This window comes from Callorhinchus milii, unplaced genomic scaffold (assembly GCF_018977255.1).
Source record: "Callorhinchus milii isolate IMCB2004 unplaced genomic scaffold, IMCB_Cmil_1.0 Scaffold5, whole genome shotgun sequence".
In the NCBI taxonomy this organism is placed as follows: Eukaryota; Metazoa; Chordata; class Chondrichthyes; order Chimaeriformes; family Callorhinchidae; genus Callorhinchus; species Callorhinchus milii.
Window position 1 is genome coordinate 28,104,967 of NW_024704746.1, and position 13,136 is coordinate 28,118,102.

The window sequence follows — 13,136 nt, forward strand, 5'->3', positions numbered from 1 at the left end:
GCCCTGTATATACTCTTGGTAGCCAGGTAGAAATCAGGCACTCACCAGGAAAAAAGTTTCAAGTGTTAACCCACACTGTATTACGTACTTCTATGCAACCTTTTAGTATTCAGCTTAACTATTATTCCAAAAGGACAGAAAATAATATTGCACGCTAAGCCCTTTTAATTGACCGCTTTGTTACGAATAGCTTGATTTTATGAACAAGCGTTCAAATAAAAATATAAATTGTAACTTGAAGATGAATTAGTGAGTGCAAACAGAAAAAAAAAACAATCCTGCAACATTTGTTCATAAGCTTCATGATAGAGAAAAAAATTATAAAGTTAATAAACAGTACTGTCATCCTACTTCATTCAAAAAAATAAATTGGGTCGCTCAATCCACAACTGCTTGTGGGACACTGCTGTGTACAATTGGCTGCCGCATTTTGCCCACAAAATGCAGTCACTCCCATTTACAATGTATTCTGTGAAGCGCTTTGAGACGTCTCAACGAAGTGAAAGGGCGCTATATAAAATGCAAGGATTTTTCTTATTATTGGTCATTAGAATTTGGAAAAATAATGTTGCATCAGATTCCTAAGCAATAATGATATAATAATGATAATAATCCTTGCATTTGATGTAGCGCCTTATTACGTCTTCGAGACGTCTCAAAGCACTTCACAGAATATACTGTCGAGTGAATTGACTGGGGGACTGGGACATATTTTGGGGGCAAAAATAGTTTATCAAGAATGTCAGGATATCAATGTGGGGCACGGAGCCAGGTTTATATTTTCACGCTCTATATCATTTTTGATGTGAGCCTGGAAATAAAATTGGGGGAGATTTTTTTTTCTTTTTTTTAACTTTAATGAAGATTCCTGTAACCAACTCTTATCATTAAAATAAACAGTCTGCTCAATTTGTCTTGGCCTTCGGAAATCCCTCTCTTGAACATACCTCTGGGGAACAAGTCCAGAGTGATTCACGCCCATGGAGTATAAATGTGGATCGTGCAAATCCCTCTGCTCTTGTAACTACCTCAAGCTGTGTGAGACCTTGAGACGTTTTGATACAAAAAGAATCATCGTCAAAGTCGGAATGATTCACCAACCGTGCATTATAAATACAACAATAAGTCTGAATTAATCATCTACCAATCAAAGTAACCCCTCACATATTTTCCTATGACATCCATTATGAAACTAAAAGATTAAAATTGCTAATTCTCAAAACATTAAAACCACATTTTGTGTGGCAACCTCACCTTCCATCTTTGTTGTGCTATTTATTTTCCTCTGATCTTTGCAAGTACTTGAGATTAATAGGCAGCAATATTATGGGCGCAAAAGGGATTTTTCATGTTGTTAAATTCTGTGCTAAGCAACTCAAACAATACTTCAAAATGAGTAAATATTTATATAAATTGACGTACATTATTCCAAATGTAACATAGCTATTATAATAATGATCAAATCGGGAATATTAGACAAACTCGTGGCTGTTAATTGTTTCACACCATCAGTAGGGAAAATAGAAATTTAATGCGTCAATTAAGAATTCATTTGCTGATTGAATTTTGACCTATCTAGCAGCAAGGAGATAAAGGATTCCTCCCTTATTAAATAAAGACATCATTTTGTAATAATGAGTACTACATGGATTACGTAATACTGGATTCAAACAATTCAAAACGATAGACTTGTTTCTCTGCTGAGCTGAGTGTTGGTTGAGGGAAAATGAGGTAACAAAAAGATTTTTAAGTTTTCGTGCTGTTCAGAGAATGAAAATGTCGACCTTTAGCACACTTCATACATCAGTTATTCCTCATAAAAGCAGTGCAGGATGAATGCACGTTCTCCCACTATAACCTGTTCACATAATTGGGTCAAGATCATCAACCAATCAACAGCTAATCTTGTCATTATAACATTGGCACACAAACATTCACAAAGCAAATGTCTTCAAATACAACCACTATTCAATTACACTGGATTTATTGCACATAATTAAACTGAATTTATTGCTCAAATTCAATCCCCTCCCCACTCCCCAAACTGATGGCCTGGCATTTCTCATACCCTTCTTGTACTAAGATACAGAGCTGCTGAATCGAAACAGCCAGACTGGGTCACCTCTGCCTAAACCTCCCCCTGGGCAAACGGGGCTTGTGCTACAATAATATTGCATTTGCTTTATTTAACCCAAGGCACTGCTGCGATGCTTCATATGACACACACACACACACACAGAGTCATATCAGGGTAATGTTGCAACAAATAGTTCCACCTTGCATATTTGTGGATGTGCTGATGAAACCATTTGAAAAACAATTACTGTCAATCGAAATCTAATCCTTCCAATATTAATTCTCATAAACTAATTGTGGTTGATGCAAGGAACACCGCACTTATCGTACATGTAGAGGCAACCTTCTCAAGCCATTCTTCCCTTTAGTGCTACTTATTTCATTGGAGGTACAATAGGGTTGGGGTGGGGGGGAGGGGGGGGGCACAAGGAAAGTAAAGAGGGGTTAGAGCCAAAACAAATTCTATGTTGGACCAGGATGTGCATGTGAACAATCCCTGAGTATGTTCTTACATCAACAGTGTGCTTTGAATCTTTGTGTTCCTTCAAACATGTAATCAAAACGAGTACCCAACAAAATTGAGCAGTTTTAATATAAACGATTCAGTGATCGATGAGAGAACAGTCTTCAGATTTCATAGTTGCCACGTAACTGAAAATAATACCCAACAAATACGTGAATACAGCACGAAAAATTATTCTCCTGTGTTAATGGTCCAAAGTCAAGATGCATATCAATGGCAAGCTATGTGGTTTTATCTGGTTAGACTCCAGCAGTAACCCCAATGCACACTCTGAGGACACCCCAAGCCTTGGCTCTCGCCAACCCGCACCTAATACTTTCCGGAATTAGGTAAACAGGATGTATCCCTCCAGGGGGAGGGAGAGAGAGAGCGAGAAAGAGAGAGAGAGAGAGCATTCCATTCCGACAATCTCTCTCTGGGATTTCCGTGTGTAGTTGGGATGCGTGGAATTCTGAGTTTATTTTGGATACTCTTAAGCAACGGTGATGGGTTTCCGCATGTGTTATAGACACCCGGCTGACCCCCAAAAAATCAAGGTGTATAAAAACCGCTCCCCTTCCTGACCTCAAAATTACCAGTGTGGGGACTTGCCAATAAAGCTAGTTTTCTTACTGCTTTCTCAGCCACGTACATCCTTTACTCTTTTACAGTTTTGAAGGTTTTTTTTCATTTAAAGTTTCTCCTTTTGGTTTCATTCCACTTCTATCATTATTTTCTACCCCCCCCCCAGCCCCGCCCCCCGCCCCTCCTTACACACACCTTTCTCTATTTTCACTTCAACAGAACACAGCTTTTGTTATTGGAGGCAACACATCCAATAATAATCAACCAATAATAAAACTAACTTCACTTGGCGCTGAATGAATGGTGCCTCATATTGCAAACCACTGCTAAGTATCAGATACAGTTTCAGTACTAAAACCTGCTGGAACATCAGATTTGAAAGGAACATTTTATGATGGTCTAAACTACAAAACACATCTGAGGTCTAAGACAATGTGACATTTTTGATCCTTAAATGTACGGTATTCAAAAATAGCTTGTTTTTATTGAATCATATAAAAATCGTATGAAAGGCATCTGTAAATCTGTAAATATATAGCAAAACACTTCATCTGGGAAACGGAATCTATTTGTTCACGAACTTCGGGACTTTTACAAAATGGTACATTTGCTGCCGCTCGATTGCTCTGTGCTGGGACATTCATCTTCATTTTCATACCTAAAACAAAACGTCAGAGGGTTTCTTTAGCAAACAAGTTAAATCCAACATGAAAAATGATTCTCCTGCGTTAATGGATCAAAATCAAGGTGCATATCTCACTTTGATATTATTGATGAGTTTGCTCTGAGCTGCACCCTCAGTTGTTTGACCGATTCCAATCATTTCAGTCATTTCAATTGCTCATATTTTTTGCAATTGCAATCCTACATGAGATGTGTGAAGGTTTTCTTGTTTACTCATTACATAATTGAGAATTGTATTGGCTGAAAAATGGCATCAAAACAAGCTGGGTCTTGTTCATAGAACTAACGGCCAGTAAACCGTATGTCTTGAATGCTTGAATATGTTGACATTCCCCTCTCAGTTTCCGCGCATTCAATTAACCCCTTCACTACTTATATAATACTCAAGTCACAAAATAATGTTGAAATCCCGAGAAGCACATTTGCTTATTTATGTTGCCATTAATTGCAAAGGTTCTGGAGTCCCAAGACTAACCATCATTGAAACAAACCCAATTTACACCTGTAGAATAGAATGCAACAGTCGTCCCATTCTGCTCTCCTCTCTCCCTGGCTCCTTGTCAAGTTCCAGCACTGTTAAGCGATCTGAGACACTACCCCAAGTGAAGGGTGCTGTATAAATGCAAGTCAATGTTATTGTCTACCTGCAGTTCTGGCACCTACACTACAGTAAGACGTTCTGGTGGTGGATCGGGAACAAGGACAGTGACCAAATTGATATGTGGGATTAGGCACCTGATGTATGAGGAAATTAGGAATATTCACCCTGAAGAAAAGAGTAAGGAAATGATATTACTAATAAATTCAGCATTGGGAAGGACATAGATAAGATCTGAGTCCAATAATATGCTTGACATAGTCACAAAGCTCAAAAGGGTCAAAGTCGCAAGCTCAGAAGGGAAAGGCAAAATATAGTTTACATTTTAACAATTTAATATGTGTGGTGAATACGTGGTAAAAATTGCTCCAGAGGTGGGCAATCGGCTGCTGCGTTTCACCCACAAAATATACAGTCAATTCACTTTACTGCGAAGCGCTTTGAGACGACTCGAAGACCTGATAAGGCGCTGTATCAAACACAAGGATTATTATTATTACCATATAATATCATATCAAGAAAAAAGCATTACAGAAATGAATTTGCAAAAATCCACCTATACTGTGTTTCACTACCATATTTAAAAGTACAGTATTAGTTTCGGACATCTGTATGCTTTGGAGGCCACCCGGTGGAAATACCAGTGAAATGCAATGTATTTAGCTGAGTGCGTTACTTACTACTGAATAGATATAAAAAAAACTTTAATCTACAAGTTCAGTTTTAATCGTTTATGGAGTACTGTTGCACAAATATCAAATGTTTTTTTTTTTTTACAAAATAAGGTCTCACATCCTCCATCGAATCTCCAGAGAGGTTTGAATGAAGAAAGCCCTTCAGCTCATTTAGTCTTACTGCGGATTAGCCTCAATACTCTCCTCTGTAATAATAATAATAATAATCCTTGCATTTGATATAGCGCTTTTCACGTCGGGAGGACGTCCCAAAGCACTTCACAGAACACACTGTAAAGTGAATTGACTGTATATTTGTGGGCGAACGCGGCAGCCAATTGCGCACAGCAATGTCCCACAAACAGTCGTAGATTGAAAACGACCAATTTATTATTGTTTTTGGTTTTGGAGGGATTATTATTAGGCTCTGTGTGGAGTAAGGAAACTTGCCCAAGGTTTCGCCCTCTGCCTGGAATTAAACTCAGGTCTCTCGGTTGCAAAGCGAGTGCTCTAACGACTGAGCTGCAGGACTCCTACATGTACTCTGTACTCCCTCTATGGCCTGCAGAGCCCCATTATGTTGTGGTGACCTGGCCTAGCTCTATTTCTCTAAGCGTAGCTTGACAGAGAACACTTCAGTGTGACTTCTGTGGATTTAACTTAACTGATTTAACAATGTTACTCAACATCCTAATGGCTTTGTTCATTGCAGCCTTCCTGCCACTGTATGGACATAGCGAGCTACAAATAACCTTAGGTCTCTTTCAACTTCCCTCCAGCATGTTTTCATCCTATGCATAGAATACTCAACCGCCTATTTTATTTTACTCTGAATATCCGATAACTTGCATTTAACTTTGACACTGATCAGCTCACACCTTGTAGAGCTCTCCATGCAAGATCTAATGAATCTACCAAGACTTTTATGAGACATAATGCAACCTTAACCATTCTTTTGAAATCTGCTGCAGTATGAATCTAGCGTGTAAAGCAGCCAATCAATTCCATTTGGAAGCCATCTCCTTGTTTTGGAGTATCTCTAGGATGGCATCCACACATTTAAACCTGATTTATACTGCACTTTAGCATCAATTTGATGCCAAGATGGCATCAAATCATCTTAACTTCACATTAGAAATGTGGCAAAATGGTCCACGGAGGTTTAGGTTGTTTCTATCTCGGTAATCAATACGTTATTCTACCTTAACAGTAGCCCAAAGGGAACGCATGAAAACGTGAAAGTATGGACATCGCTAATCAGGCTATTCATAATAGACAACATGGACAAAACTGAGGAATACAGATATCTGTACATTTCACAAGTGACTCACAAGCACTCAAAAAACAATTGAGCTATAGATAGCATTGTAATATTCCATAAACTACACTTCTGATTCTGCATTCAGTTTATACATCACTCAATCAAAATAAGTTAGAAGTTAAAATATGTTCAATTTAAAATTGTAGATCATAATTATGCACAACATGTATATCTTATNAAAAAGAAAAGAAAAACAGAGGAACCAGAGGAACATTAATGGAGGAATTTAATATTAAATCTATACCTTAATAAGTTCAACAAATTTATGGGAATTATATGCATTCTTAAGCAGGCGTAAACATTCAAACATCAACATTAGCTACTCCAGTAGTTTTATACAATTCGGCCACATACTCTCACAAATCTAATAAAGAAAAATAAAAGCCCTGCCTCGCTATCTTGCAGCCAGAATATATCTGTGTCCAAGATCAATAGAACTGTCTGAGTGTACTCAGAGAAGTAGGAAGACAGACCATTATTCAATGGCATAAAGTTTCCCTTTCAAATGAAGTAACACTTTACAATACCTCTCAGTGGGACTTTGCATCAGTCTGACTCGCTTTGATGCAACACTATCATCCTCGTGGCGGTAGAGTTGGGCGTCTGTGAGTGAATCTTGCTCCCTGCGCCTCAGCTCATTCTGTCAATAATTTAAAACAATAAGGTCGCTAGATTCAAGGAAAGTTACGCCATTCCACCTTCTGGAACATCCACTGGTGTGAATTTTCTTCAGTAGCACACTAAACTCAAAAAGGCGTCTTTAAAGACATACAGTACATTACCCGTTTCATGTCTAGAAAATGCTTCTCAACCACAATGGAACTGAATTCTTACCAGGTTTCGTTTCCTTGCACTCTGAGGTATTGTCGAACAGTCTTTCACTGGTATTGCTGTTTCTACAGACCGCAGAGGCCTTCTCGCAAGGTTATCCTTTCTCAGTATGATCGTTTTTCGGGTTTTTAATTGCCTGTGGCATTTCAAGGAAAATTAAAACAAAGAGTTCAAAAATAAATATTTCCAAATCCGTTCATCGCCATGCACAGAGCAAATTAATATGGTCCGAAGGAGGCGATTATGAATATTAAAACTAATATTTCAGGGAGGTTAGTGCCACATTTGGTTCACACAATTATCGTCAGGAACCTCCAAAACTTAAACCAGCTCACGAGAAAAAAAAGATAAAAGATCTCTGATGTTGGATTAGTGTCCCAAGTGAATAGAGTTTGTCAGTCTTACTTTAAACACCACGGCACAGAGCAAAAACTTGGATTCTGACTCTTAATTTGGAATTCTCAATTCTAAGATTGAGAAATGATCAACCAAAGAGCTGTGCATGTCTAATTGAATGCAATATATTTGAAGCATTCTTGACCTGACTCAATGTTTCTTTACTTTGCAAGAATTTGAACAACAGAATGCCAATTTGAGTCAACCATGTTGATCTTATTGAAGCCAACTTCGACGTGAGCCATTTCCCAGCCCTTGGAGTCTTCTATTTTTTCACAAGATCACAAGAAAGGTTCAGACAAAGTAGGACCATTGATCCATTCAATCTCATCCTACCAGAATCCTCACCCTGTATTGCACCAAGCAGTTTTTCAGATCAGTCCGACATCCTGCCCTCAAACTCTTTAATTAATTACCCTCTGGATAATGAAATGTTTCCTGGTGTCTGTCATGAATTTACCCTTTGCATCCCAAGAGTAAACTTATTCTGACCAAATTTAAAGCACAACTACATCGTAGTCTGCAGATAGACACTAAATAGGTCTGGTTGCAAAGAAAGTCCTTGGTCTAAAAGATGCAAAATGCTAAACTCATGAGTATACACAATATCCTGTGTACGCAATTGGCTGCTGCGTTTCGCCCATAAAATATACAGTCAATTCACTTTACAGTATATTCTGTGATGCGCTTTGAGACGTCTCAAAGCCATGATAAAGCTCTATATCAATTATTATTATTATCCTTCAGATTTAGAAGCACTAAAATCAAGTGCTCTGTTGCAATGTCTCACTTGGCACTTTGAAACTTCATGGCACATTTCATGATAATCCCAATGCATTGATTCTTAAAGGAGGATGTCCCCCGATTGATTATCGTGAGACAGATGTCAGCCAATGAATGGAAAGCCAACTGCTCTTTTCACAGTACGTGACCTTCGAATAGTTTGTCAATGGCATTGTCTCTTTCACAGCAGATTTCAAGCTGTCAGTTTGTGAGTATAGCAGCAATCCTGGCGCTAAAATCAATGAAAGAGACGCAACCTGTTTTATTATCAAATACCACCACTATACTGACCAAACCTTAGCGTTGTACAACAAATACCCTTCCTTGGTAGTGGAATTCTGGAACTCTGTCCCCCAAAAAGGCTGTGGATGTTGGATCAGTTGAAATTTTCAAAACTGAGTGGGAAGGATTTTTGTCAGGTACTTTATATCGAGGGATATAGAGCAACGGCGGGTAAATGGAGTTGAGGTACAGATCAGTAGTTGACCATTTAGACAAAATCTACAGCAGTAGAAAAGTTTACTATTGTTTATATAACCCCCCCCCCCCCCCGAGTTATCTGCATTTACTGCACTTGATGCTTTTTTTTCACAGGATATTTGTTAGTGTGAAAGGAAGCTCTCCAGAGAGCACGTCTACTTTGTTCAATGAGGCAAAATGGACGTGGGAGGAAAGTTAATGCTGTGATTGCTTACACTAAATAATCTGAGTCTCTCACTCACAATATGAGGTGCCTCTGATGGGGGAAAAGAATGAAAGCACCACACGGAATGGCAGAGTATGAGGGGGAAGATCAGACTTCTCCTCTTCGGAAGTGTCTTGAAAAGGACATTAATCCCTATTGATTTACTCCATTAACACACATTGAGAATAATTAATGAAGGACCTATATGAACTACAAAAACTTTATGATGATCCTGTAAAAGATGTCTCACAACTTGCCTTATGTGCACTCAAGTCTACATGTGTTTACGTGTGTGTAAGTACGCATGGAGGCTGCATGCATTCATCTTAGGGCAAGCCTGTCCAATTATTTAAATTAAATATTTTGCATAGAGAAAGCCTTTTCCCGCACACGAAAAATCTGACCTTAACTGGACTAATTTATGCTGTGCATCAAATTGTACTTAGCTGAGTAAAGCAAACACAAGTTCAGTACTCCACAGGTTAAAAACATTTAACATCTTTATAATGGAAGCTGCTTGATTTAAATATGACAATTATTGTGCACATTTTATGCAAATGCAAAGCTGCCCAGGCTCCTGGTGAAGATATCAAAGTGAAGTCTAACATATGCTTCTGCTTCGTATTCTTTAACAGTGCGGATAGAGAAAACTTCAACACGATGCTTGCACCAATCTGCCGTTCTCTACCCCTTGTGGCGCACATTTTACAGCAGGGCTCCTGCAGGTACAAGGGTTAGGCTGGCTTACCTTTTGCAGAGCCTATTCTATTTGGGGTTCAAACTGTGACCCCCGTCAGTAAAGATTCTCCAGGGGTGACCTCAATAATGACCATTCTGCAGCCACAGCGAAGGTGGTCAGTGCCAGCTGATTAAACTTTTAACAACATCCCCTGTGCTCTAAAGGGCAAAATGACAACTTTCCCATCGTCAAGGTGTCTGTATAATAAACTAATTAGTAAACCACACAGTCTGTGGAGCTTTTAATGAGCACTATCGGCTGGCCTCTGTAATAATAACCCAGTCTGCCCCCTTTTGGGATTCAATTAAGGGAAAGACTGTCATATGCTTGGTCTATCTGATCAATGAATCCATTCCGACCTTTGTCGGAGCTCTCTACAAGGTCAGTGGCAGTAGCAAGGACAGGCAGCTTGGCACAGAGCCTACCCAATGGCAGTTGACATACACCGATACCAGTCGTTAATATCCTCCTGGTCATTTGACATCACCAGAAACTTCTCCCCCGGAAAGGTGAGCTGAAAGAAAAAAAAAAGTTATAAGAAACCCTTACTTTGATTCTTAATCATTTTATCATTTCAAATCTCTCCCATTGTTCTGAACTTTATATCAAAGGCAACTCAGGTATTTTGGTGAATCACTTGCATAAAAGTGCCTCACCTTACTGTAATATATTGCTTTGCCGGCTTCTTTTTAACTACAAAATATGAAATTTTCGGAACTAATAAAGAATGCAACACCAGCATCATCAAAAACTATAGCTGACATGTCACATGCTTCAAAGATTTACTCCTGTCTGAAGGTAACAGCATCTCACATTGCAACCAAATACATGTGGGTTTGGACTCTATAGGGAGAATTAAGAGAGGGGTATATGTTAAAGGAATGACTCTTACCTTTCATCTGGTTCAGAAACAAACAACAGCATTATTCAGGATAACAGCAGAGATCAGAATTAAATGAATTGTGTTACTGAAAACATTTGACCATAAAAATACATTGCGAGCGCAGAACTCAAAAATGAATAAAGATTTCAAATGTATTATCTAATTAAGAAAGTTCACCAAACAGGCCAAGTGAAACTAGTGGTAATATTAGTTGCCTGCCTTCTGGGAATGCTTAAGATTTATGCACAAATAAATTCAGCTTCTGTAGAAACACAGTAATTAAGAATTTGTCAAGGAAATTTGACTCTCTGGGGGTAGAAATTACATTGTAACATAAGAATGGCAGTGCACCAGCTTTTATACTGGACATAATTCAACTTGATTATTTATACATCAAAAGCAGTCTGCAGCTACTGCAATATAATATGAAAGTGGGAGCACATTACGGATCACACAGTCTACTGAATTTTCTTTCAAATCTTCACGTGAATGTGGAAGATATTTTCATAAAGCATTTCATTTTGCATATAAATTGCAGCGCAGATTGTGCCTGTGAATTTACTGCTGTCAAATTTAATTTTCCTTTAATTCTTCAGGCAAGGATGTGAAAGGCTCACAGTGCTGACTGCAATTTTCAATGCTTACAGGTACCATCCAGATTGATAATGTGCTTTCATGAGAAAAAAATGAACATTGCATTTATTGCACTATTATGTTGTATGAATTTGGCTTCACGAGATAATAGGATGATGAAATGCCACCAGAGTTATTAAAGAAAGCTAACTATTTAAATAAAATGTCTGACAAAACTGGCAGAGACAGCCTTGAACGTATAACTACCATAATAACATTTAAGCATTCAGAGCTTCGAATGACAATGAAAGCCGAAAATTCTTTATATTTTAAGGATTAAAATTTCGGCAATAAAATTTCCTATTGAAATCACAAAGAAGTTTCCATCAATCTACTATCTGTATATGGTTTTATAAGTAAAATGCATTTAATAATTAACTGTGTGTACAACAACTATAATTTGCTTTTCAATACTGCCCTTCACATAGAATAAAATCTTGGAGTGCTGTATAGAAGTGACGTTGCACGGCAAGCAAGAGAGAAGGGGAGGTGACCAGAGGTTGAAGCATTCATAATCTCCAATGGTTGAACAGGTAGGTTATAATAATAATAATCCTTGCATTTGATAGAGCGCCTTATTACATCTTCGAGACGTCTCAAAGCGCTTCACAGAATATACTATAAAGTGAATTGACTGTATATTTTGTGGGGAAGACATGGCAGTCAATTGCACACAGCAGCGTTCCACAAACAGTCGTGGATTGAGTGACCAAATTATCATTCTTATTGCAAAAATTTTTTTTGAAGGGATTAGTATCCCTGGAAAAGCGATCACTTGCGAGGCAAGTGCTCTAATCAATATGCTAAGGACCCCACTATACAGTGTTATAAATTTTTGACAATAAAAGTATGTGAAATCACACATGCCAGATAATATTAATACACTGCAGCTTCCTTATGACAAGATAATTGGGGTCCACAAATTCCAGCCACAGCTATCGCCAGTCAGTGCTTCTGAATAAACTTTTGCATGCGTGCAGTAAGACAGCTCCATTGGTACTTGATTACAATGAAGGAGCAAATGATCCATTTACCTATGGATTATTTTAAGAAAATGTACAAGTCTGGGATGAACCTCAACATCTCCCCCTTGACCTCTGTGCCAATTTAGAACACTGTTACTCAGTTTGCAATAGGTAACTCAGCACAGATTAGGAATATAATCTGAAGCATTCTTGCCAGTATGCCTTGGTACTACAACCATGCAGCATTTTATCCACCAGTCAGTCAATGGAGCCACGTTTCATGATTTGCACGAAATCTAAATCCCATACAAGCATTGTATCTGAAAAAAATGGTCAGTTAGACACAGCAAAAATATTGGGATTTAAGAAAATAAACAGTCAAGATGCTAAATATTAAATGAGATTGTTTCAATACATTTAAAATGAACCGATTCAAAGCACATCGTGAACACTTCCAGATAGATAGTCTGTAGTCTTATAATTTCACTGTATCCCCAATAGGATTTAATGTCTTTACATGAAATACTTACACTCAGAAGGCCTCCATCGCCCTTCGTGTGTCCAAAGACTTTATCAACAGTGCATTCTATCAAAGGGTAGATTCTTTGGCAAGCAAACTTGTCGGAATGTACGAGGTGGAGTGGATGACATGGTTTGGCCAACAGGAGAATATCCGAGAAAAGGAAAAACATCTTTGGTTTCAAATCTTCTCCCTTATCCGGCACCATAGATAGCCAACCCTCTCGAATGTATTTCCTTCCTGTTGAAACAGAAGACGACG

The 13,136-nt window shown here is 38.3% G+C and overlaps 1 protein-coding gene across 2 annotated transcripts in view; it reads right to left on the bottom strand.

Annotated features, from left to right (window-relative positions):
- Positions 1-3,368: 3,368 nt before the first annotated feature.
- arhgef39 (Rho guanine nucleotide exchange factor (GEF) 39) overlaps positions 3,369-13,136 on the bottom strand; it is a 40,454-nt gene continuing 30,686 nt past the window's right edge. For both annotated transcript variants that reach the window (XM_007904116.2, XM_007904112.2), the window contains exons 9-13: positions 12,886-13,115; positions 10,300-10,388; positions 7,275-7,407; positions 6,968-7,080; positions 3,369-3,821 (exon numbers count right to left, since the gene is read on the bottom strand). In XM_007904116.2, coding sequence (XP_007902307.2) covers positions 3,755-3,821; positions 6,968-7,080; positions 7,275-7,407; positions 10,300-10,388; positions 12,886-13,115 — 632 coding nt within the window. In that variant the 3' untranslated portion in view covers positions 3,369-3,754. The remainder of the gene's footprint in view (positions 3,822-6,967; positions 7,081-7,274; positions 7,408-10,299; positions 10,389-12,885; positions 13,116-13,136) is intronic.